General features: G+C 52.0%; 2 protein-coding genes across 9 annotated transcripts; one reads left to right on the top strand and one right to left on the bottom strand.

Moving 5' to 3' along the window:
• Positions 1 to 3,105: 3,105 nt before the first annotated feature.
• On the bottom strand, positions 3,106 to 20,604 carry CLN3 (CLN3 lysosomal/endosomal transmembrane protein, battenin). Of its 8 annotated transcripts, XM_050773955.1 has the most exons (17): positions 20,190 to 20,604; positions 18,637 to 18,832; positions 18,330 to 18,451; positions 18,098 to 18,176; positions 15,330 to 15,426; positions 14,274 to 14,345; positions 13,334 to 13,413; positions 13,128 to 13,213; positions 12,240 to 12,312; positions 12,009 to 12,152; positions 9,851 to 9,963; positions 8,422 to 8,468; positions 8,273 to 8,341; positions 8,122 to 8,177; positions 7,900 to 7,993; positions 3,565 to 3,705; positions 3,106 to 3,463 (listed from the first exon to the last, which is right to left on the bottom strand). In XM_050773955.1, the coding sequence occupies exons 3-17, from the start codon at positions 18,373 to 18,375 to the stop codon at positions 3,344 to 3,346; spliced, it is 1,317 nt and encodes a 438-aa protein (XP_050629912.1). In that variant the 5' UTR covers positions 18,376 to 18,451; positions 18,637 to 18,832; positions 20,190 to 20,604; the 3' UTR covers positions 3,106 to 3,343. The 8 variants fall into 8 exon arrangements, with proteins under 8 accessions (XP_050629912.1, XP_050629910.1, XP_050629911.1 ...); XM_050773953.1 differs by having other exon boundaries at positions 18,637 to 20,604; XM_050773954.1 differs by having other exon boundaries at positions 18,330 to 20,604.
• A 197-nt stretch (positions 20,605 to 20,801) lies between these two features.
• Positions 20,802 to 25,777, top strand: APOBR (apolipoprotein B receptor). The gene is made up of 4 exons (XM_050773913.1): positions 20,802 to 21,585; positions 21,939 to 24,818; positions 24,906 to 25,174; positions 25,261 to 25,777. Exons 1-4 carry the CDS (start codon positions 21,529 to 21,531, stop codon positions 25,328 to 25,330), a joined length of 3,276 nt encoding a protein of 1,091 aa, XP_050629870.1. The 5' UTR covers positions 20,802 to 21,528; the 3' UTR covers positions 25,331 to 25,777.
• The last annotated feature ends 326 nt before the right edge of the window (positions 25,778 to 26,103 follow it).

Below are 26,103 nucleotides of genomic sequence, written 5' to 3'. Positions count from 1 at the left end.
AAGAAAAAAAAAAAAAAAAGGGCAGGGGAATCGCTTGAACCGGTGAGGCGGAGGCTGCAGTGGAAAAAAAATGGAAAAGAGCAAGTATTGGTGGGGACATGGATAAATTAGAGTCCTCCTACACTGCCAGTGGAATGTAAAATTGCAGCCACTTTGGGAAACAGTATGGTAGTTCCTCAAAGGATCAAACAAAATTACCACCGACCCAGCAATTCCACTCCTTGATATTATCCGAGAGAAATGGAAAACATGTGTCCACACAAAAACTTTATACGAACATTTATAGCAGCATGATTCATAGTAAGTCAAAAAATTGAAACCCAAATATCCATCAACTAACAAATGGATAAATAAAACATTGTGGCTGGGTGTGGTGGCTCATGAATAATCATCCCAGCTCTTTGGGAGGCTGAGGCAGGTGGATTGCTTGAGGCCAGTAGTTCCAGTCCAGCCTCAGCAACATAGCAAGACCTCGTCTCTACAGAAAACATTTAAAAATTAGCCAGGCAGGGCGGGGCGCAGTGGCTCACACTTGTAATCCTGGTACTTTGGGAGGTCAAGGTGGGTGGATCACTTGAGCTCTGGAGTACAAGACCAGCCTGGACAACATGGTGAAACCCCATCTCTACCAAAAATATAAAAATCAGCCAGGTGTGGTGGTGCGTGCCTGCAGTCTTACTCAGGAGACTGAGGCAGGAGGATCCCTTGAGCCCAGGAGGTTGAGGCTGCAGTGAGCCGTGATCATGCCACTGTACTCCAGCCTGGGTGACAGAGCAAGGCTCTTGGTCTCCAAGAAAACAAAAACAAAAACAAGGCCTCCAGTGCACACTAAGGCTTGAGAAACATGGGTATAATGCAATGCAAAGGTGAGAGGCAGGAGTCATATCATAGCATGATCAGAGCTGATGTTTATTGGGTGTTGACGTGATCTCATGTAGTTTCCAAAAGCACCTTATGAAGTGCTGGTGCTATTATTATCCCATTGGAGAGATCAGGAACCTGAGGTGCAGCGAGGTGAAGTGACTTGCCCAAGGTCATACAGCTAGTGAATGGCAGGGTTGGCACCTGAAAGTCAGTTCCTTCTGCCCTCCAAGCCCATGCTATTAACCAGTGGGTCAGCATTTCCTAGATTTGGGTCCACAAACATCACTGGTCATGATGGAGTAGCCTCAGGGGGAACTTGTATGTTCATTTTAAACTCCAATAGTTACATAACTATTTAAAGTATAGTAGAAAATACATATATATCACCTCAAACTCATGATTTTAATAATGATGCTTCCCTTTAAAATAACTGAATTTATATTAAAGGTTAGTTGCTTTAATGAAAACTATTAAGTAAATAAAAGTACTACTGTTAGGTTCAAATATGGTTAATATATTAGAAAGGGTAACAATGAAGTATGAGAAACACTAAGCCAGACTCAGTTGTTTTTCTTTTTGAGACAGAGTCTTGCTCTGTCACTCAGGCTGGAGTGCGGTGGCGCAATTTCAGCTCACCACAACCTCTGCCTCCTAGGATCAAGCAATTCTCGTGCCTCAGCCTTCCAAGTAGCTGGGACTACAGGTGCATGCCACCACACCTGGATCATTTTTTATATTTTTAGTGGAGACAGGGTTTTGTCACATTGTCCAGGCTGGTCTCAAACTCCTGACCTCAGGTGATCCACCCGTGCCCGCCTTGGCCTCCCAAAGTGCTGGGATTATAGGCGTGAGCCATGGCGCCTGGCCCAGACTCTGTTTACTGTAAAAATATGTAACAATTTATACTTTTTTTTTTTTTTTTTGAGACGGAGTCTCGCTCTGTTGCCCAGGCTAGAGTGCAGTGGCACAATCTCGGCTCACTGCAAGCTCCGCCTCCCGGGTTTATGCCATTCTCCTGCCTCAGCCTCCCGAGTAGCTGGGACTACAGGCGCCCGCCACTATGCCCGGCTAATTTTTTTGTATTTTTAGTAGAGACGGGGGTTTCACCATGTTAGCCAGGATGGTCTCGATCTCCTGACCTCGTGATCCGCCCACCTCGGCCTCCCAAAGTGCTGGGATTACAGGCGTGAGCCACCGCGCCCGGCTAACAATTTATACTTTTTACTGTGTATATAAACTGTACCTAATAACAGGACTATAGGCCAGGAGCAGTGGCTCATGCTTGTAATCTCAGTACTTTCGGAGGCCGAGGCAGGATTGCTTGAGCTCAGGAGTTCAAGATCAGCCTGAGTAACATAGGAAGATCGCATCTCTACAAAAAAAAAAATTACCTGGGTTTGGTGTCATGCACTTGTAGTCCCAGCTACTTGGGAGGCCAAGGTGTGAGGATTGTTTGAGTCTAGGAGGTCCAGGCCACAGTGAGCCATGACTGTGCCACTGCACTTCAGCCTGGGTGACAGAGTGTAACCCTGTCTCTAAAAATAAAAAAAAATAATAAAAAATAAAATGCCTCAGCAGGGTGTGATGGAACAGTGAGTAGATAGATTTGATGGGGTCTGGACTACATGATAAAGCAACTGTAACAAAATGTTAACATAGAACCTGGTAGTGCACACTCAGGGTGATTCACTGCACAATTCTTTCCACTTCTCTGGAAACTTTCATGCTGGAAAGAATGTCCAACATGATTATTTATAGATTGTACCATACAATGAATGCATGAATGAATGAATACATAAGGCCTAAAAATGGCAGAGGCCAGGCACAGTGGCTCAGACCTGTAATCCCAGCACTTTGGGGGGCCGAGGCGGATGGATCACCTGAGGTCATGAGTTTGAGACCAGCCTGGCCAACATGGCAAAACGCCATCTGTACTAAAAATATAAAAACTGGCCGGACGTGGTGGTGCACAGCTGTAGTCCCAGCTACTCGGGAAGCTGAGGCAGGAGAATTGCTTGAACCGGGAAGTGGAGGCTGCAGTGAGCCAAGATCGCGCCATTGCACTCCAGCCTGGGTGACAGAGCGAGACTCTTGTCAAACAAAACAAAACAAAAAATACAAACAAAAAGAGAGAAATCTGCTGACATACCTTCTTGATGCTGTCTATATATAGGAAAGTAGTCATGTATTACTTTCATAATAAAAGTATTTTCTTTTTAGAGACAAAAACAGCACAAGAAGTCCATGGATAAAATCGGCATTTATTCAGAGGGCATGATGCCAGGAAGAAGCTCCCTGAGCGGGAGACAATGGCTAGCCCCCCCTGCAAGGGGACCAAGGTCTTAGCCCTTCCCTACTCCCAGCCCTGCTGGAAAGGCCAGGAGCACAGTTCGTGGAGGGGCTCTAGGGTGGGCCTGGGTATGTGACCTGCCCCTCTGCCCATGGGTGAGTGTGACCTGCGTCCCAAGGATCCTGAGTATCAGGAGAGCTGGCAGAGAAAGTCGTGCAGAGGCAAAGCCAGGAGCCCCGACAGGGAGATCCCCAGCGTGTCAGAGATGCAGGTGGCCGCCATTGCAAACTCCCGGTGCTCATCACTGGTCTGGGAGGGCAGAGAGCAGGGGTGAGGCTTCAGTCCCAGACATCCCTGCCCTGGGTGTCCCTGGACAGGCCACCCACAGCCCTTGCCCGGCCGGTGCTGACCTCCAGGGCGATGTTGTGGAAGGTGTTCACATAGGCTGCGCCTCCCAGGAGCCCCTCATACAGAATGATCAGGAAGACGAAGTAGATGCTTGGCAGAAAGCCGAACCACACGTCCGCGAGCAGGAATGCCAGGTTGAGGCACTGTGAGCAGAGGGAGAGGCTGAGCCTGGGCCCAGGGTGGGGCAGGGAGGGAGAGGGGACCTCTCCTCCAGGGGCCCTTGGTTCTAGGAGATACTGGTGAAGGAGAGGGCTGCCAGGCCTAGATAAAATCTCAACACCAGCCCAGGGTGGTGGCTCACACCTGTAATCCCCAGCACTTTGGAAGGCTGAGGCAGGCAGATTACCTGAGGTCAGGATTTCGAGACCAGCCTGGCCTGGTCTCTGCTAAACATGGTAAAACCTCATCTCAACTAAAAATACAAAAATTAGCTGGGTGTAGTGGTCCTGTAGTCCCAGCTACTTGGGAGGCTGAGGCAGGAGAATCGCTTGAACCTGGGAGGCAGAGGCTGCAGTTAGCCAAGACTGCACCACTGCACTCCAGCCTGGGCAACAGAGAGAGACTCTATTTCAAAAAAAAAAACAAAAAACAAAAATCCCAGCCTCAGCTTGGTGTGGTGGCTCATGCAGGTAATACCAGCACATTGGGAGACCGAGGTGGTACGATCACTTGAGGCCAGGAGTTTGAGACCAGCCTGGGCAACATAACAAAACTCTGTCTCTATAAAAAATTTAAAAATTAGTTGAGCGTGGTGGCATGCACCTGTAGTTCCAGCTACTCGGGAGTCTGAGCAGAATTGCTTGAACCCAGCAGGTGGAGGCTGCAGTAAGCTATGACTGTGTCACTGTACTCCAGCCTGGGTGACAGAGCAAGATCCTGTCTCAAAAAACAAACAAACAAACAAACAACCAAACAAAAAACCCGGAGGCTTCCTAAAGGAAGTGGGACCATCGAAACCAGGATTTCTCAATTGCAGCACTCTTGGCATTTGGTGCTGGTCGTTCTGTGTGGTGAGGGCTGTTCTGCGTACAGCAGTGCATTTAGCAGCATCCCTGGCCTCTGCCCGCTAGATGCCCATAGCATCCCTTAGTTGTAACAACCAAAGAATGCCTGCAGACGTTGCCCAACATCCCCTGGGCAGCAAAACTGCCCCTGTTTGAAAAACCACTGGTTCACTACGGTAAAACAAGGTGGGAGTAGGCGGGCATCCTATTCAGCTGGGCTTGAACTCCTGGCCTCAAGCAGTTGCTGCCCCTCTGCCTCAGCCTCCCAAAGTGCTGGGATTATAGGCAGGAGCCACCGCACTTGGCCAGGAAGCCTCCTTGATCCCCACCCCAGGGTGTAGGTCCCACCTCTGTATCCCAGTCTCTCAGGGAGGTGCCATTCTCCTAGCCCTGACCATGCCACGTTGCCTCTTGTGCGGTGTGTAGGCCACCTCCTGGCGGTTCATACTTTTCGTACACGTAAACATCGCCTGGGGATCTAGGTACAAATGCCCCAAGCAGGGCTTACCCTAGAGGTCCTAATTCATTAAATCTGAGGTGGACTTAAAGCTGAGCATTAAAAAGGACACACCCCTAGCCAGGTGTGGTGGCTCACGCCTGTAATCCCAGCACTTTGGGAGGCCAAGGTGGGTGGATCACCTGAGGTCAGGAGTTCAAGACCAGCCTAGCCAACATGGCGAAATCCCATCTCTACTAAAAAATACAAAAATTAGCCAGGTGTGGTGGCACGTGCCTGTAATCCCAGCTACTCAGGAGGCTGAGGCAGGAGAATCGCTTGAATCCCAGAGGCGGAGGTTGCAGTGAGCTGAGATCACGCCATTGCACTCCAGCCTGAGCAACAAGAGTGAAACTCTGTCTCTAAAAAACAAAACAAAACAAAACAAAAAATTATCCGGACGTGGTGGCGTGCACCTGTAATCCCAGCTACTCGCAAGGCTGAGGCTTGAGAATTGCTTGAATGTGGGAGGCAGAGGTTGCAGTGAGCCAAGATTGCACCACTGCATTCTAGCCTGGGCAATGGAGCGAGACTTTATCTCAAAAAAAAAAAAAATTATAGCTAAAAACATGTAGCTTAAAACCATAAGCTACATATTTCAGTGGTATCTAGAAGCACCCCAAGTTATAAATCTGGGGTTTTGTGGGTACAAACCCTGGGCTTGCAGCACTGCTCAGATAAATAAGGCAGAAGGTTGGAGGATATTTACATGCTTTTGCCATAATATTAAAGTGTAATTTTTTTTTTTCTTTTTTTTTTTTTTTTGAGATAGGGTCTCACCCAGGCTGGGATACAGTAGCATGATTATGGCTCACTGCAGCCTGGAACTCCTGGGCTGAAGCGATCCTCCTGCCTCAGCCTCCGAAGTAGCTGGGATTACAGGTGAATGTCACCACACCCTGTTTTTTGTAGAGATGGGGTCTCATGACGTTACCCAGGCTGCTCTCTCAAACTCCTGGGCTCAAGCAATTCTCCCGCCTGTTTTTTTTTTTTTTTTTTTTTTTTTTTTTTTTTAGAGATGGGGGTCTCATTATGTTGCCCAGTCTGGTCTCAAGCTCCTGGCTTCAAGTCCGCCCCCCACCCTAGCCTCCAAAAGCATTGGGATTATAGGTGTGAGTCACAACACCTGGCCTAAAGTATAATATCTATTTCTGTATTTTGCTATCACAGAATTGAATTCCTAAGGTTTTTTTTTTTTTTGGAGATGGAGTCTTGCTCTGTGTGGCCCAGGCTGGAGTGCAGTGGTGCGATCTCAGCTCACTGCAACCTGCATCTCCCAGATTCAAGCAATTCTCCTGCCTCAGCCTAGTGAGTAGCTGGGATGACAGACAGATGCCACCATGCCCGACTAATTTTTGTATTTTTAGTAGAGACGGGGTTTCACTGTGTTGGCCAGACTGGTCTCGAACTCCTGACCTCAGGTGATTCGCCTACCTCCGGCTCCCAAAGTGCTGGGATTACAGGTGTGAACCACCACTGGCGGAGTTCCTAAATTTCAAGGGCAGAGGACTTTCCTGTCACAGTTGACAGTTTATTGTAACAGTGACCTCCAGGGACTGTGGATTTGTAACCTTGAAACAATGAATACTGGTTATATGAAACTCCTTTTATTAGACTGTTGTAAGGAAGGGTGTTTGTGCCCTTAAAGCTGTAAACTACTGTTTACCAAGGGCAGTGGAATTTGCTCACCACCCTTAAGATAAATAACCCATTGACTACAAAGTCACCAATTCTATTATAATTAACTATCTAGAATAAAGGAACTGCGCATTTTCTTATAGTTAGAAACATCATTTGAAAGCCTGTCTCTTTGCATGAGGTAAGTGACCTATGATCATGCCACTGTACTCCAGCCTGGGCGACAGAGGAAGGTCCTGACTTTTTCTTTCTTTCTTTTTTCGTTTTTCAGGAGACAGGGTCTCGTTCTGTTGCCTAGGCTGGAGTGCAGAGGCATGACCTTGGTTCACCGCAGCCTTAACCTCATAGGCTCAAGTGATCCTCCCACCTCAGGTTCCTAGACTACAGGTGTGCACCACCACACCTGGCTAACTTTTGTAGAGATGTGATTTTGCCATGTTGCCCAGGCTGGACTTGAACTACCAGGCTCAAATGATCCACCTGCCTCAGCCTCCCAAAGTGCTGGGATTACAGGTATGAGCCACCTGGCCCAGCCCAATCACCACACGGCTTCACACACACACACACACACACACACACATACACAATACAAAACCTTGTTCTTCCATTCTTTCTTTCATCTCTATTTCTTACAATTACTCTGAAAAATAGGTATTGGCCACATCCAATTTATACATGAGGAAATTGCGGCTCAGAGTGGTTCTAAGACCTGCCCTAAGTCACTCAGTGGCTGAGTACTTGGCTCCTGAGGCTATACATTTTACATGGAGCCCTGCTGGACTTCGGTTCCCTGTGCTAAGAAATGATAGTGTACAATTTCTACTTCCCTGTAATCCCAGCACTTTGGGAGGCTGAGGCCAGCACATCACCTGAGGTCAGGAGTTCAAGACCAGCAAATATGGCAAAACCCCACCTCTACTAAAAATACAAAAATTAGCCAGGTATGGAGGTAGGCGCCTGTAATCCCAGCTACTTGGGAGACTGAGGCGGGAGAATCACTTGAATCCGGGAGGCAGAGGTTGCAGTGAGCCAAGATTGCACCACTGCACTCCAGCCTGGACGACAGAGTGAGACTCTGTCTCAAAAAACAAACAAACAAACAAAAAAAAACTACACTTCCTACTGATAGTGGGAAGCAGGGGAGTTTGGGGAAGCTGGGAGCCAAGGTGGGAACGGAGTGAGGGGCAGGGGTTTGGTACCTGCAGCAGGGCCAGGGCCCAGGTGAAACGGATGTGACAGCAGCGGAGAGAAGAGCGGGAGGCAAAGACGCCTGCCTGGTACAACATCTGGTACCTGAGGTTAGGGTAGGGAGTAGGAGAGGAGGCTCCTCCAGGGACCATCCCACTCCCCGGGGTCCCTACTGAGCAGGGCAGCCCCATCACCACGGCGCCCTCCCAGCCCACCGCCCTCGCTCCTCTTACCAGCGGTATTGCTGAGCGTGACTCAGGGAAGTGTTCCGGAAAAAGAGGAGTTCAAACTGCAGCAAAGACCAGACAGGGGAGATGGACGGGGCATGTGTGGGTCCCAGCCCCAGTCACCACCTCCACACCCCTCCCAGCACCCCTCACTCACAAGTCCCTGGTTGATGAAATATTCGGCAAAGTAAACCACGACCAAGGGGACGATGTACCACAGCAGACCCTGGAAAAGGCAGAAGATGTAAGTGGGGGGCCCGGAGGTGAGCAACCCCCATGGGGACACACCCCAGCCATCATCCGAACCTTGAACACTGTCCACCTTTCCCGAAGGGAGAGGCTGGAGCTGGAGCCTGCAGGGGAACAGAAAGAGAAGAGCAGATGAAGTTTTCACACTGAAGACTCGGCAAAGAGGCGCCGGGTGTGACAGAATTAACCAGACCACGCAACAGTGGGAAGTGACTTACATGCCACTGGATTGGATGTAACAAATTTTAAGAATTGTTAAAATGTTAAAATTTGTTAAAATGGCTGGGCGCAGTGGCTCACGCTTGTAATCCCAGCAATTTGGGAGGCTGAGGTGGGCGGATCACCTGAGGTCAGGAGTTCAAGATCACCCTGGCCAACATGGAGAAACCCCATCTCTACTAAAAATACAAAAATTAGCCGTGTGTGGTGGCGGGTGCCTGTAATCCCAGCTACTCAGGTGGCTGAGGCGGGAGAATCACTTGAACCCGGGAGGCAGAGGTTGCAGTGAGCTGAGATTGCGCCATCGCACTCCAGCCTGGGCAACAAGAGTGAAATTCTGCCTGTAATCCCAGCACTTTGGGAGGCCGAGGCGGGTGGATCACAAGGTCAGGAGATCAAGACCACGGTGAAACCTCGCCTCTACTAAAAATACAAAAAATTAGCCGGGCGCGGTGGCAGGCGTCTGTAGTCCCAGCTACTCTGGAGGCTGAGGCAGGAGAATGGCGTGAACCCGGGAGGCGGAGCTTGCAGTGAGCCGAGATGACGCCACCGCACTCCAGCCTGGGCGACAGAGCGAGACTCCGTCTCAAAAAAAAAAAAAAAAAAAGAGTGAAACTCCGTCTCAAAAAAATAAAATAAGATAAAAAAATAATAAAATGGTAAACTTCGAGTAATATACATACTTTTTACCATGATGGGAAAAAAAAAAAGCTAACCAGGTGAGACCTCTTCATATCTCTTTTTAAATTGTTTTTATTTTTTGAGACAGAGTCTCACTCAGTTGCCCAGGCAGGAGTGCAGTGGTGCAATCTCGACTCACTGCAACCTCCGCCTCCTGGTTCAAGCTTATCCCTTTGAACACTTCCAAAGGATCACTTGAGCTAGAACATCCCAGCTTATCCCCACCGCAGGACCTCAGCACTTGTGATTGGAATGCCTGGCACATGGTAAGTACTCACTTAATACCTCTCCATCCCTCCCTTTCTTTTCTTTCTTTCTTTTCTTTTTTATGACAGGGTCTTGCTCTGTTGCCCAGGCTGGACTCAAACTCCTGAGGTCAAGAGATCCTCCTGCCTCAGCCTCCCAAAGTGTTGGGATATTATAGGCGTGAGCCTCTGTGCTGGGCCTCAACAAGTATTTCTCAAATAGACAAAGGCTTTTCCCATAACCAGTACACTCACTCTCTTTCCCCTCATAACTGTGTCCATTGCAGAGAGGAAAAGGCCAAACCCAGAGAGAAAGTGACCTCTCTAAGGGTGTCTCCTACCTGGCTTCGACTCCGGGGCCTCGGTTCTTATGAGGGGCTGCCGGGCTGAGCTCTCCGCCTCTTCTTCCCCTCCAGGGTCCTGGGCCTCAGGAGATGTGAGCAACAAGAAATAGCTAGGAGTAGGATGAAGGCAGGGTCAGAGAACCCTACTGGCTGGGAAGGTCCCCAGGGACTGTCTAGGCCACTCTTTTCCCAGGGAACACCTCTACCTTTGAACACTTCCAAAGATGGGTAGCTCACTGCCTCTAAGGTGCCTACAGTGTGCGGGAGAGCCCCAATTGTAGACAAAGGCTTCCTTCTTTGGAGCTGAATTTATCTCCTTGTTGTTCCTATTCATGGGCCTTTGTTTTGTTGTGATTTTTTTTTCAGAGACAGGGTCTTTCTCCATTACCCAGGCTGGAATGCAGTGGTGCAATCATAGCTCACTGCAGTCTCGACCTCCCAGGCTCAAGCAATCCTCCTGCCTCAGCCTCCCAAGTAGCTGGGACTACAGGCATTTGCCACTAAGCCCACCTCATATTTTCCATTTTTTGTATAAATGGAATCTCGCTATGCTGCCCAGGCTGGTCTCAAATTTCTCACCTCTAGTGGTCCTCCAGGTTCAGTCTATTAAAGCACTGGGATTACAGCCATGAGCCACTATGCTCAGCAGGCCCTCATTTGGACTGCTGGCTCATATCAAGCGAGTCAGTTCTGTTTTCTGGCCATTATTATTCTAATGGTTGCTCTAGTTCCCATTAATTATACGTTCACTCTGTGCTAGGCCAGAACTTCCTCGATTTTAGTCACTTAGGTTCTGACTTCATGTTATTTGCCATATCCACATTCCTCCTGTGTGTGTGTGTGTGTGTGTGTGTGTGTATATATATATATTTACTTAATATCTTCCTTTAAATGGACTCACTTTTTCTACCTGGACTTGTCCTAAGCACTAATCTTGTGAAGGGTCAGGTGTGATTGGCTAGTTCAAAGTGTTTCCTTTTTTTTTGTTTTTTTTTTGAGATGAGTCTTGCTCTGTTGCCCAGCCTGGAGTGCAGTGGCATGATCTCGGCTCACTGCAACCTCTGCCTCCTGGCGATTCTTCTGCCTCAGTCTCCCGAGTAGCTGGGACTACAGGCAAGCGCCACTAAGCCTGGCTAATTTTTGTATTTTTAGTAGAGACGGGTTTCACCCCGCCACCATGCCTGGCCAAAGTGCTTCCTAATATGCATGAAAATACAAGAACTATATCAGGCCAGGCATGGCGGCTCACGCCTGTATTCCCAGCATTATGGGAGGCCAATGCAGGTGGATCACTTGAGGTCAGGAGTTCAAGACCAGCCTGGCCAACACAGTGAAACCCGTGTCTACTAAAAATATAAAAAATTAGCCAGGCATGGTGGCATGGGCCTGTGGTCCCAGCTACGTGGGAGGTTGAGGCAGGAGAATCACTAGAGCCCGGGAGACCGAAGTTGCAGTGAGCTGAGATCACACCAGCCACTACACTCCAGCCTGAGTGACAGAACGAGACTTTGTCTCAAAAAAAAAAGAACTAATCAAAGTCCACCCTCATCCTATTTCTAATCACCTTGGGAACCACACTGTGCTGAATGCATTACCCTCATCACCTCCCAGGAAAGCAAGAATGACTGCCATTTGAGATATGGGGAAACTGAGGGTTCAGAGGGGTGGAGTAACTTGTTCAACACCACACAGCTAAAAAGTAGCAGCTCTAGGACTCACACGTGGGGCTATCAGAGTCCAGATTCCACCTCCCTTCAGAGCAAGGTAGGGACTTGAAGGTTGCAATCATAATCAAGTTTTCTTTCTTTTTTTTTTTTTTTTTTCCTGAGACAGAGTCTTACTGTCGCCCGGGCTGGAGTGCAATGGTGAGATCTCAACTCACTGCCACCACTGCCTCCAGGGTTCAAGCCATCGTCCTGCCTCAGCCTCCTGAGTAGTTGGGACTACAGGCACCCGCCAACACACCTGGCTAATTTTTGTATTTTTAGTAGAGACGGGGTTTCACCATGTTGGCCAGGCTGGTTTCCTGACCTTAGGCGATCCGCCCTCCTTGGCCTCCCAAAGTGCTGGGATTACAGGCGTGAGCCACCACGCCTGGCCATGGCCAAGTTTTCTCTCCTTGGACCCCTCTCCCTCCCAGTTCAGGGCAGCTCACCTGGCCAGCAGCAGGGCAGGGATACCCAGCATGGAGAGCAGGGTCTGCTGGGGGGAGAGGCCAGCCTGGGTGAGGCCCAGGTAGGACAGGGCCCCCAGCAGCCCAGCTCCCCCAGTCCCTGAGGACCACCAGGAGATCACAGCCCTGGGAAGGAGAACACAGGAACATTCAGGAGGACCAAGGCCGACCATATGACAGCCTCTCCCCACATTCCCTGCTCCACCTGCTTACCTGGGGTAGAAGGCAGTGAGGGAGAGGAAGGTGACCTCCCCGAGGCCTGATGAGATGCTAGCCAAGACCACACCTGGGGGGAGGACAAGCAACGGAGTGGTAACACCTCGCCTTGCCACATCGCCCAGGCCCCTAAGGTGTCTAGCCATGGCCTCCTCCATATCACCTCATAGAGACTCCAACAAACAGATCTCGCGTACAGGCCAGGTTCCAGGTCTGAAGCAGAGTCCCCCTCCCCTGTGTGTCCCTTCATGAAGAGTGGCACCTCCATCCACCCAGTTATCAGACCAGGAGCAGACATGCACCCTTGATGGCTCTGCCCCTCCATCAGTCTTTTTCTTTTTATTTTCTTTTCCTTTTGGAGATGGAGTCTCGCCCTGTCACCCAGGCTGGAGTACAGTGGCGTGATCTCGGCTCACTGCAACCTCTGCCTCCCAGGTTCAAGAGATTCTCCTGCCTCAGCCTCCTGAGTAGCTGGGATTACAGGCTCGTGCCACCACACCCAGCTAATTTTTGTATTTTTGGTAGAGACACGGTTTCTCCATGTTGGCCAGGCTGGTTTCGAACTCCTGACCTCAGGTGATCCGCCCGCCTCGGCTTTCCAAAATGCTAGGATTATAGGCATGAGTCAACGTGCCTGACCCATCACAGAGTCTTGACTTTGTTCACCTCAATCTCCGTCTAATTCATCCATTTTCTCCCGTCTCCTCCACTGCCTACCCCTTCCAATTTTCCCAGTATCCCATCTCCTACTGCTGATAGCCCTAGCAGGCTTCTGACGGTGACAGAATGAATCTCTTTCCTCTGGGAGGCTGGGGAGACTCTTCCCACAAATGCTCTGATGCGGTTCCTCAGGGACCCCCATCTGACACAGAACCGCACACTCACCACACAGGCTGGTCCCCACAGAATGAGAAAAGGCAACCAGGACGAAGCTTCCAGCAGCACAAATCCCACTGACAAGAACCCGGGGGCTGAGGGGGCCAGAACGGAAGAGAGAGGGAAGGTCAGTCTCTACTCTCAGCATCTCAGCCCTCCCAGCCTCCCCATTCTCAGCTCCTGCCTGCCCTGCCTCCTGCTACTCCCACCCAGACCTGTAGGGCAGCAGGTGAAGGCCAAGAGGAGCCAACAATTTGATGACGAGCGTGGGGAGGATGTCTGCCAGGAGCACGGCCTGGGACAGGAGAAAGGAGTGAGACCCCAGAGGTTCCAGGGGACAACCCTCCCAACCACGTGGCCAAGGAGAGGTAGGAGCTGGCCTGCTACAAACACAGGCTCTGGGGTCAGGCACACCTGGGTTCAAGTCTCAGCTCTGCCACTCCTTAGCTGTGTGTCAAGAGTTTATATTCTATCAGCTTCAGTTTCCTCATCTGGAAAATGGGGATATCATAGCCCCTAGCTCACAGGACTGCTGTGTGGATTAAATGAGCTAATATATGCTACATACAGAAAGGGCTCAGAAACTTTATATATATGTATATATATATCTTTTTTTTTTTTTTTTTGAGACTGAGTCTCACTCTGCCACCCAGGCTGGAGTGTAGTGACTCGATCTTAGCTCACTACAACCTCCACCTCCTGGGTTCAAGTGACTCTCCTGCCTCAGCCTCCCAAGTAGCTGGGATTACAGGCATGCACCACCACACCTGGCTAATTTTTGTATTTTTAGTACAGATGGGGTTTCACCATGTTGGCCAGGCTGGTCTTGAACTCCTGGCCTCAAGTGATCTGCCCGCCTCAGCCTCAGAAATTCTATTAAGGTCTCGATTATTACATATACCCTTTTTTTCCTCTTTTTCCTTAAGATGGGGTCTCACTATACTGCCCAGGCTGGTCTCAAACTCCTAGGCTCAAGTGATCCTCCCACCTTGGTCTCCCAAAGTGCTGGGATTACAGGTGTGAGCCAATGCGCCCAGCCCAGGTCTCAACGGTTTTAATCATGACAGTCCCAGTTGGGTAGTGAAGGGCTGGGAGTGGGGTCTATAGACCCAGGGGCCCTGGGTCAGGAGAGGACCAGGTGAGATTAGTACGCACAGCCGTAGAGACAGAGTTGCAGTCAAATCGTGATGAGCTGTTGTGGGGGATGGGCGCTGGGCCTGGGTCCACCTGATGGAAGAAAACGATGTCTTTCACCCTGGAAGCAGAGGGATAGACACCCAGAGCCAGCTCCCAGCCCAGCTCTGCCTTCAATTGAAGGATGGCTTTGGGTCGGCAGTGACTGACCTCTCAGGACCTCAGTGTCTCTGCATGCACAATGAAGAGGGGGTTTCCATATGAGTCTCACCCTACTAGACCACAGGCCACAGATGGCCCTGTAAATGGACTTTGTTTAGATAACACATTCAAGAGTTTTCTTTTTTTTGAGACGGAGTCTCACTCTGTTGCCCAAGTTAGAGTGCAGTGGTATGATCTTGGCTCATTGCAACCTCTGCCTCCTGGCTTCAAGCAATTCTTCTGCCTCAGCCTCTTGAGTAGCTCAGACTACAGGTGTGTGCCACCACACCCAGCTAGTTTTTGTATTTTTTTTTTTTTTTTTGAGACGGGGTCTCGCTCTGTCACCCAGGCTGGAGTGCAGTGGCCGGATCTCAGCTCACTGCAAGCTCCGCCTCCCGGGTTCACGCCATTCTCCTGCCTCAGCCTCCCGAGTAGCTGGGACTACAGGCGCCCGCCACCTCGCCCGGCTAGTTTTTTGTATTTTTTAGTAGAGACGGGGTTTCACCGGGTTAGCCAGGATGGTCTCGATCTCCTGACCTTGTGATCCACCCGTCTCGGCCTCCCAAAGTGCTGGGATTACAGGCTTGAGCCACCGCACCCGGCCGTTTTTGTATTTTTAGTAGAGTTGGCGTTTCACCATGTTGGCCAGGTTGGTCTCGAACTCCTGACTTCAAGTGATCTGCCTGCCTCAGCCTCCCAAACTGCTGGGATTATGGGTGTGAGCCACTGTGCCCAGCCAGAGACTGGAAACTTTACCCCACCTTGTGCCATCCCTTGGCCACCCCATTCCATGAGTTTTTCAAGGGGGGCCTCTGTCCCACACCCTCATCTTCCCACAGGGACTAACCATGGTAGTGGTGGTAGAGAGTCACTTACATGGCTCTGGTTTCCTGATGTCCTCTCGTGGCTAAGGATGTCATGGGCAGCACTCAGCATCACCACATAAGAGAAGTTGTTGCAAAGGCCCAGCAGCCTGGAAGGAGCAGGACAGGTCTCAGCTCCCTCCTGATCCTGCAGCCATCTGTAGCCTTTGTGCCAAACCTCCCCTTACCTGTGCCCTTCAATCAGCTCCCTCTTTTTTTTTTTCCCTCTATCACCAGATCCCATCTTCATTCAGTGTGGGGGTCAGAAATACAGGGTTTGGTGCTTGGGCAAGACAGTGAGACCCCCATCTCTACAAAAAATTAAAAAATTAGCCAGGTGTGGTGGCTCAAACTGTAGTCCCAGCTACTTGGGCGGCTGAGGTGGAGGATTGCTTGAGTCCAGGAGTTAGAGGCTGCAGTGAACTGTGATCATGCCACTGCACTCTAGCCTGGGTGACAGAGCAAGACCCTGTTACAAAAATAAAAAATAAAAAGGAAGAGGCCGGGTACAGTGGCTCACACCTGTAATCCCAGCACTTTGAGGGGCCAAGGTAGGCGGATCACCTGAGGTCGGGAGTTTGAGACCAGCCTGACCAACATGGAGAAACCCCGTCTCTACTAAAAAATATGAAATTAGCCGGGAGAAGTGGCACATGCCTGTAATCCTAGCTACTTGGGAGGCTGCGGCAGGAGAACCACTTGAACCTGAAAGGCAGAGTTTGCGGTGAGCCGAGATTGCACCATTGCACTCCAGTCTGGGTTACAAGAGTGAGACTCCATCTCAAAAAAAAAAAAAAAAAAGAAAAAAAAGAGGAAGAAATAGGGGCTTTGGGATCACAGAGTTGGATTCACTTCCAGCCTCCCAGGCCTCTCCCAGAAGCTCTCCATGACCACTCTCTCCTCTGAGCTCCCACTGTGACTCAGTTCCTGGGGCATTTCTCATCCTCTGATGCACTTCAGTACAGTAAAAAAAAAAAAAAAAAAAAAAAAATCCTGGGGAAGTCGGGCGCGGTGGCTCACACCTGTAATCCCAGCACTTTGGGAGGCTGAGGCCGGTAGATCACTTGAGGCCAGGAGTTCGAGATCATCCTAGCCAACATGACAAAATCCCGTCTCTACTGGAAATACAAAAATCAGTTGGGCGTGGTGGCTCACGCCTGTAATCCCAGCTACTTCAAAGGGTGAGGCACAAGAATCGCCTGAATTGGGAGGCGGAGGTTGCAGTAAGCCAAGATTCTGCTTTTTTGAGACTCTATCTCAAAAAAAATAAATAAATAAAAAAATCCTGGGGCTCGAAACCAAAAGGACTGTGTTCAAGCACCAAGTCTGCTGTTTAGTAGTCTCAGTCTACATGTGCAAAATAGGGATACAAATTTATCTCCTGACTATCCCCCCCACAGAATGCTATATGGATCAAAACAAGATAAGACCAAAGGCCTTTAGGATTCAGGAAAGGTTCTGTTTGTTTACTCTCATCTCCCAGAGTTGCACTCAGTGATGGGAGGGAATCTGGGTCCGATGCCAGAGATTTCATTAGGGGCCTTTTCACAAGACTTCGAAGTAGAACTATAATACTACTCTTCCCATTTGACTGTAGAGGAACCAGGGTCAGAGAGGTTAAAAAGTGACTCTTCCAAACAGTACATGGGAAGCCACTTCTAACCCAGTCCGGAAGTGGGTGGAGGATCCAAGTCCTCAATGTTTAGGTTAATGCTAGAAGTATTTCCGAAGGCTTGGTATTTGTATGATTTTAGAAGGTATATGGATGACCTTTTTAAAAGTTTCAGGGCGGGGCACGGTGGCTCACACCTGTAATCCCAGCACTGTGGGAGGTGGAGGCAAGCGGATCACCTAAGGTCAGGAGTTCCAGACCAGCCTGGCCAGCATGGTGAAATCCCATCTCTACTAAAAATACAAAAAATTAGCTGTGTCTGGTGACGCGTGCCTGTAATCCCAGCTATTCAGGGGGCTGAGACAGGAGAATCGCTTGAACCTGGGAGGCGGAGGTTTTGGTGAGCCGAGATCGTGCCCCTGCTCTCTAGCCTGGGTGACAGAGTGAGACTCTGTCTCAAAAATAAAATTAAATGAAAAAAAGGTTCAGGCCCGGCATGGTGGCTCATGCTTGCAATCTCAGTACTTTGGAAGGTTGAGGTAGGAGGATCACTTGAGGCCACGAGTTTGAGACCAGCCCAGGTCCCATAGTGAGACCCCATCTCTATAAAAAAATTAAAAAATTAGCCAGGTGAGGTGGTGCACGCCTGTAGTCACAGCTACCTGGAGGCTGAGGTGGGAGGATCACTTGAGCCCAGGAGTTCTAGGCTGCAGTGAGCTGCGATTGCTTTACTGCATTCCAACCTGGGCAACAGAGCAAGACCCTGTCTCAGAAAGAAAAAGAATAAGATAAAATAAATTTAAAAAATAAAAGTTTTAGTAGTGATGCATTTATTTAAACGTTCATTAGGAAAATGCTGGTTTTCCATGTGGAGTCGTGATTTAAAGTTTTCTTTTAAAAAATATGTGCATTAAAAAACTTTAAGGCTGAATTGGTTGAAGGAAAAAAGTAAATAATCCTACAGATGGTATGAGGATCTGGCTAAATCCCGAAGGTGATAAGGAGTGAAGTTTGGAAATTTTACATGCTGCCCCCGGGCAAACCAGTGGATTCAGTAAATATTTGTGGGTTCAGCTCCTTTGCGCAGCTTAACTCCTTCTTCCCCCTTTCCTCCTGTCACTTCCTTCTTCCCACGCCATTGTCACTTGCTGAACTCTCAGGCCACTCACCAGAAGCCCACCGCGTTCTTCCAATGCGCGCCCTGATGGTCCAATAGAGGGAGCCGTGGCTCCGGGACGGTCTCCTCACCTGGGAGAGCGAGAAGAGGGCATGACCCCCACCCACTCTCTGGCGCACGACGGCCCCATGCGTGTCCTCCCGGAGCCGAGTCAGCTCTCACTCCCCTCAGGTGGGCTGCGAGCCAGAGGTGGTCGCTCCAAGAGGGTGGGCCAGATTACTCACCCTCGGAATCCGAAAGGCGCCGCCGCGAGCCCGCACAGCCTCCCATCGCATCAAGTTCAGGTCCCCCAAGGGTCCAGGGTCATAGAGTGTCCAAAAGGGGCTCCCACGGGAGGGATGAGGGTCTGCGACAGGCGACAAGGATCAACGCCCGATTGCCGGTCCCAGCTCCGGCTTGTCTGGGGCACTCGCGCCCCGCGATCCATCAAGGAAGCTGGGGGCTCCATCTCGAGCGCCCTACGACCCACCACGCCCCACCCATCGCACTCCGCCCCCGCCCCGTCTACAGCAGGGACCCTGCGGCCTGTACCTTTAAGAGCAGCAGAACATTCTGCACTTTGCAGAGGCCGGCTGTCGGATCACGTGACAGCACCCGCGTGTTCCCCCATCACGTGCTCAGAGGTTTTCCCTACTTCCGGGTCCTCTCTATCTTCGCTTTGGGCCTTCTCGGCTTCGGAGCGTGAGAAAGGGAGGGGCCGGAGAACCTTGGAACCGCAGGTTTTAAACTGGAGCGGGTGGGAGCAGCAAGCAGAGCTATGACCTTAGATCAGTGGCGCTCAAGACCGAGACGGTATCCTGCCAGGACCAGTTATGGCTGTGGGAGGCTTCAGTTCCTTTCCTTCAGCACTCACTTGCCAGAAACAAATATGGACCTGCCTACTCCTCCCTTTTTGTTTTTTTTTTTGTTTTTTTTTTTTTTTTTTTTTTTTTTTTTTTGAGGCAGGAGTGTTTCTGGTTTCGAACAAAGACGACTAGCTTCAGGTCATTCTTATCCCCATCTGTTGACTTTACAAATTGTTTTAGAGACCTAAATAAACATAATACCCATCTAAGGGGATTTCATGAATTATCTATTAGCAGTATCCAAGATGTTAAGAGATCCCTATTTCCAAATTATCCTAGAACCAAAAAATATCACAGCACTTCAACCCCTGGTGTTACAGATGAGAAAACCAAGGTACAAATATATATATAACTATATATATGTATAATATATATACATATAAAACAAAAATTAGCCGGGCGTGGTGGCGCATGCCTGTAGTCACAGGTACTTTGGAGGCTGAGGTGGGAGGATCACTTGTGCCTAGGAGGTGAAGCTACAGTGAGCTATGATCATGCCACTTGCACTCCAGCCTGGGCGACAGAGTGAGATCGTCTCTCAAAAAAAGATCCTCTCTCAAAAAAAGAAAAAGTAAAAAAGAAAAGAAGAGACACATATATACGTGTGAAAAAAATTGGAAAATTGCTGACGATCATACAATGTTACACATAAAGGTGACTTTAGAGACCTGTATAGTGATAAGAAATAGAGCACCAGAGGGCCACTGGGTTGGCTGCAGGCTGCTGCAGGATTCCTGCCTCCATCAAAGGTGGTGCTTAGACCAGATTTTTTTTTTTTTTTTTTTTTTTTTTTTTTGACAGGGTTTTGCTCTGTTGCCCAGGCTGGAGTGCAGCAGCAGGATCTTGGTTTGCTGCAACATTGACCTCCCAGGCTCAGGCGATCCTCCCACCTCAGCCTCCTGAGTAGCTGGGACAGCAGGTGCACACCACCATGCCCAGCTGATTTTTGTATTTTTTGTAGAGACGGGATTTTGCCACGTTGCCCAGGCTGGCCTCAAACTCCTGAGCTCAAGCAATCCATCCGCCTTGGCTTCCCAAAGTGCTGGGACTACAGGCGTGAGCCACCGCACCTGGCCAGACTAAATGTTTTTAAGGCCTAAGATTCTGATGCTGTGATTTCATCCAATTGCCCTAATTGGAATAGGAAAGTGGGGCTGGAGAGGGGAGAAGGAGGGTATGGGGTAGAGAAGTAGAGCAAGGTCACTTTATGTAGTTCCAAATAAGGAATCATATTCTTACCTTCCTCTAGGTGGAAAGTGGCATCCTGCATTCTCTTCTTGTCCTCGGCCTCATCTCTGCTATGGGCTGTGCCAGCTCTATCCGCTCTTTCTCACCACCAGGCCTTCAGAATGCTGTTTGAAATGTGCCCTCTGGTCTAGGCGTGGTGGCTCACATCCATCATCCCAACACTTTGGGAGGCCAAGGTGAGCAGATCACCTGAGGTCAGGAGTTCGAGACCAGCCTGGCCAAATGGCAAAACCCTGTCTGTACTAAAGATACAAAAATTAGCCGGGCATGGGAGGCTGAGGCAGGAGAATCACTTGAACCAGGGAGGCAGAGGTTGCGGTGAGCCAAGATCTCGACACTACACTCCAGCCTGGGCGACAGAGTGAGACTGTCTCAAAAAAAAAAAAAAAAGAAAAGAAAAGAAAAAGAGGCTTGAACCTGTAGGGAGGCAGAGGTTGCGGTGAGCCCCGTCTCTAAGATCTCGGGCACGGGTACCCACTCTCGGGAGGCCCGGAGAATGGCGTAAACCCGAGGCGGAGCTTGCAGTGAGAGATCCGGCCACTGTCTCAAAACAAAAAAAAAAAAAAAAAAAAAAAGAAAAGAAAAAGAATGTGCCCCCTCTAGCGTGCCTCCCAGGTCACTCAACTGCTGGAAAACGGAATCCTACTACCGTGCAGGGCTCTAGAAATTCAGCAGCGTTTCATACATGGCATCTGCCATCAAGGAAGTCACAGGAAGGTGGGAGGAAGACACAGATAGCCACAATATAAAGTTTAGCCAAGTTCTCTTTTGCAAGGCTAATCATAGATGAGGGGATGCACCCTAGAGCCACCATTCCGGCCCCTTCCGCCCCTGGCGGAAGCATTAATGACACTGAAATGTGTCAGAGCTCCCACCAGCCCCCTCTTCACTGCTACTCTTTCTTCCCAGGCAAAACAGGAACCACAAACCCCAGCTTCCTCTTGCAGAGTGGCTGTGGCTTGTAGGGGAGACGGAAATGGCTGAGGTGCGCATACAAGACCTGAGTCACTTGAGCTGCTATTGCCGCATGTCTCCTCCCTCTCCCCCTCCCCAGTTCTAAGGTCTCCTGCTCCCACTTTGACTTTTCTGGCCTCTCCCTTACCCTTTATTTCCAAATGTGCACCTGAGTCCCCTGTGTGATGTACACCCATTTCCTGGGCTGCAGTGGGGGCTGCTGTGGGCATCAGGGGCCGTGGGCAGGGCCTGGGGTGGGGACACATCAGGGAGACACAGGGGAAGAGGAAGTGCCTTCGGTCCTCGGGAAGATTGGCTTGTCTTGGTGGGTGGGGACGGTCATTATCAGCTTTCTGGACACACAGACACAGACAGGATGGACTTCCTCCGGCTACACCTCCCTGGGCTGCACCAGGCCTTGAGGGGGGCACTGGTGAGAGGGGCAGACAGCTGCCAGAGACTTGCACCCCATTCCCTGGGGCCTCACCTCCGGGCACCTCCCCTGGGGCCTCACCTTTCCCCTCCTCCTTCTGATGTCCTCAGACTGGAGATTGCTTTCTCAGGATCAGGCAGACTCCTGGCCTAATCTTTTCTGAATTTTAGACCCCACCTCCACCCATGCGTCCTCATACCCCCAATCGATGCCCTTTCTGGCTCCTTCTGCAAATCCTCTTCTCCTCTCAGATCTCAGTACCCTGTTCCTTAACCTGGGCTCCTCCAGCCAGGACCCCCAGGGAAAGGACTGGGACTCCCCTTAATGCCTCTCCCCTCCCTCTTTTTTCCTAGGATTCCCTCGGCACCTTTGTCTCCTACCTCTTGGGAGATGCAGTCCCCACTGTAGAGCGGGAGGCACAGGCGGCTGAGGAACTGGGGGCGGTGGCCGTGGGAAGGACAGGGAAGATTGTAGAGGAGGAAACCCAGGAGGCCCTGGAGGGCCTTAGAGGCAGCCAAAACGAGGGGGCTGGAGGGCTGAGAGGGCCTGGAGAGGACAGAAGACGTGAAGCGGGGAGCTCAGCTGTGGAACAGACCTGGAGCTGGGGAGATGGCAGCTCCCATGGGTCCCAAGCAGAGAGGCAGGACAGTGGGGCTGGTGAGACAGCCAAGGCTGCCAGGTGCCAGGAGCCAAGTGCCCCCTTGGAGGCCAGAAAGAAATCCAAGGCAGGGTCTGGGGCTTGCCAAGAGAGGAGCGGCCAAGCCCAGGAGAGGCAGGAGCCCGATGAGCAGGAAGTGAACAGAGAGGAGAGGCTGAGAATCTGGGAACAGGAGGAGGAGGAGGAAGAGGTCAGGGCGAGAGAGCCAGGGATGGCCAGAGGGGCGGAGTCAGAGTGGACCTGGCACGGGGAGCCAGAGGGGAAGGCTGGTGCTGGCGGGCCAAAGGCGGCGGGGGACAACCGGGAGATGGAGCAGGGGGTCAGGAAGGCAGATGCAGGGGAAACTGAGGAGCCTGGGGCCGAAGGGGCTGGGAAAGGAGAAGAGGTGGTGGTGGTGGTGGAAAAGGCCTGTGAAAGCACTAGGGCATGGGGGACGTGGGGCCCAGGGGCAGAGCCTGAGGACTGGGGAATCTTAGGCAGAGAGGAGGCCAGAACAAGCCCAGGCAGGGAAGAGGCGAGGACAATTTTAGATGGGGAGGAAGCCAGGACAATCTCAGGTGAGGAGGAGGCCGAGACAGCCTCAGGCGGGGAGGAGGCTGGGACAGCCCCGGCCAGGGAGGAGGAGGCCGGGACAGCCTCAGGCGGGGAGGAGGCTGGGACAGTCCCGGCCAGGGAAGAGGAGGCCGGGACAGCCTCAGGAGGGGAGGAGGCCGGGACAGCCTCAGGAGGGGATGAGGCCTGGACAACCTCAGGCAAAGAGGAGGCTGACCTCCCGGGAGTCAGACAGACAGAATATGGAGCAGTCCCAGGAGAAAGGCTCCTAGAGGCTACTGGAAAAGTCTGGGTCCTAGAGGAGGAGGGGGATGAGGAGAGAGAGGCTGAGGTGAGCCCTTTCCCCAAACAGGCCCAGGTCCTGGGCACTGAGAGAACAGAAGAGGCTGCTGAGAGCCAGACAGCAGGGAGGGAGGCTGTGGGAGGCCAGGAGGCAGGCGAGAGCTTTGAGGGTCAGGCGGACCTGTGTGGGAAGGAGGCTGAGATGAGATGGGACTTGGAGATCAGGGCCGACTGGGCCAGGCTGGAGGAGCTGGTACAGGCAGAGGAGGCCCAGGAGGAGAGAGAGAGTGGCAGGGATCTAGCGGCTGAGCTGCCCTCAGATGGAGAGGCTGAAGGCGCTGCTGACTTGGAGGTAACTCCAGAGGCCAGGCCCGAGGAGGAGCTCACAGGGGAGGAGAGCGAGGCGGCCCAGACTAGCTGCGGCCCACTGGGGGTGGAATGGGGTGGCCTCACACACAGGGTCACCAAAGGCCAGGGACCTGAGCTGATGGGAGGGGCCCAGACCCCAAGTAAGCAACCCGAGGAAAGAGAGGCAGGTGAGGTGGAGCTCCAGGGAGTTCTGGCCCGGAGCAAAGAGGAGCAGGAGAGGAGCCTGGAGGCAGGTCCCAGGCACGCAGAGTCTGTAAAGCCCGAGGCCTCCGAGGCCTTCCCAGGAGCCTGGGAAAACCGCATGAGAAGGGACATGGAGAGAGGAAATACCCAGGAGGATGCGGCCGATGGCGAGCAGTGGGAGGAGGAGGCTTCGGGAGGCCAGACCCCGGTGGCTGAGGCCGAAGGAGACCAAGAGTCTGAACTATCAGAAGTCCCAGAGGCAGGCGGGGAAGGGCTGACAACCCAGGACACGGGATGTGGAATTGAGGAGGGAGAGGCATCTGTCTCAGAGAACCAGGATCTGGATGGAAGCACAGGAGCAGACGCAGGGCCTGGCCTGTCACTGGGAGAGGCCTATGCCAGAGAAACCAAGGATGGGGAGGCGGAGGCTGACAGAACGCCCAGGAGAGGCTGGAGGCTGCAGGCGGTGGCTGTGGACCTCCAGGACCATGAGGATGCACAGACTGGCACTGTGGCTGCTGAGGTTATGGGGGGTGAGGTGGACCCAGACGTCAGCGCTGCTGGTGCTGGTGAAGCTTTGGAAGGGGCGCTTGGGCAAGGCTGGGACTTGAAAGAAAGGGAAGAGACAGCAGCAGGAGAGCATGCAGGTGGGCAGGAATTTGGCCTGGAGGGCTCAGCAGAGGAAGAGGTGGCAGGCAGAGGTGGCCAAGCAGAGGCTTTTGAGGCCAGGGAGGGAGGACCTGGGGGAGGGCGGGTAGAGGCAGAGGAATCTGCAGGTGCAGAGGACAGCTGTGGGCTGGATCACGTGGGCTCCCAGACAGCGAGGGCAGACGGGATGGGAGCCACGGTGGAGGCTGCAGGGCTTCTAGAAGAGTGGATGCTGTTGGAAGAAAAGGCTGTCGGATGGCAGGAGAGAGAACAGAGGGAAGACAGGGAGGGGCGGCGTGGGGACCACCACCCTGAGGGAGAGGCACCAAGGCTCCTTGATGCAGAGGGTCTCATGGTGACCCGGGGCTGGAGGGCAGAGGCCAAGGAGACTGAGCCAGAAAGCCTGGAAGACGTCAGGGGCCAGGAGGAGTGGCCAACACACCAGGCCCCTGCAGAAGCTGCGCCAGGGTCAGTCGGGGAAGCCGAGACGGCTGAGGCCACAGGCAGTGCCAGAGGAGGTGCTGCCAGCAGCTGGAGTGAGGTGAGGGCTCTTAGTGGGGCCTGCGGCGGGGGAATGAGTGGAATCCCGAAGCCAGTCCCATGGTCCTCTGTGCTCCCTTTCCTACAGGCCCCGCTCCCTGGGTCCCTCCTAGACGTCTCTGTCCCAAGGAGCCGTGTGCACCTCTCGAGAAGCTCCTCACAACGTCGCTCCCGGCCCTCTTTTCGTCGGACTCCAGCCCTGGAGCAGCAGGAGGAGCCCCCAGCCCCCAATCCTCCTGAGGAGGAACTGTCGGCCCCTGAGCAGAGACCCCTCCAGCCGGAGGAACCCCCAGAGCCAAGCCCTCTGAGGCATGATGGGACCCCGGTGCCAGCCAGGAGAAGGCCCCTGGGACATGGGTAGGCACAGGGCAACTCGGCTGGGGTGGGGAAGAGACCGTGGGCACCTGGGAACCCATTCTCATGGGCCTGACTTCTGCCTTCAGGTTTGACCTCATGCACCCCGGCATGATGCAGGAGCTGCAAGCCCGTCTGGGCCGGCCTAAGCCCCAGTGACTGAAACCCGGCGCTCTGGGAGCCAGGCCCTGAGTGGGGGCCAGAAGTCTCGCTCCGACGCCACTGAGCCCTGCTCCCTCTGCCACCGTGGACACATCCTCTCCACTCTCTGGGCCTCAGCGTCTTGATGTATCATTCATGGAGCAGGCAAAACCAGACGTCTGGGAAGACCTTGACTTAAGGAGTCTGATTCTCCAACACAGGCTGGTGGACCACCTACTCCACTGAGACCACGTCTCAGGGTGCCTGCCCTGGTTCCTCTCCAGACTGAGTCAGCTATCTGGACTGCATGGAGGCTGGGCACGGGGGCTCATGCCTGTCACCCCAGAGCTTTGGGAGGCCAAGGTGGGAGGAGCGCTTGAGACCAGGAGTTCGAGACCAGCCTGGGCAACATAGCAAGACCCCCATCTTTTAAAAGCAAAATAAAAAAATAAAGACGGCAAGGAAGACTGAGAGGGAACAGCGATCATTCTCCTTACAGGCCTCCCTCTCTGACTTCCGCTTCCCAGCCCAACTCCCTGCACCAAGACCCTCAGAACTGAGCAGGCGTAACACTAACCTCTGGAGTCGCATCCAGGCCAAAGGAAGGTGGTTAGGGGGGCTTAAGGAGCACTGCTCAGAATCAAAGACGAGCTGCCTTGAGCTTCCAAAACGGTAGCTCGGCCTCAGGATGCCACTGGTTACTATGGCAACTGCCTGGCAGAGCAGGACATAGTAGGGGAAGATGGGCCAGGGACCCCAAAAATGTAGGAGCAGAGAGGGGTTCAGGATGG

The sequence above is a fragment of the Macaca thibetana genome, chromosome 20 (genome assembly GCF_024542745.1).
Source record: "Macaca thibetana thibetana isolate TM-01 chromosome 20, ASM2454274v1, whole genome shotgun sequence".
Classification (NCBI taxonomy): domain Eukaryota; kingdom Metazoa; phylum Chordata; class Mammalia; order Primates; family Cercopithecidae; genus Macaca; species Macaca thibetana.
Note: the sequence above shows the minus strand (reverse complement) of the source record. Positions and strands in the feature narration are given on the sequence as shown.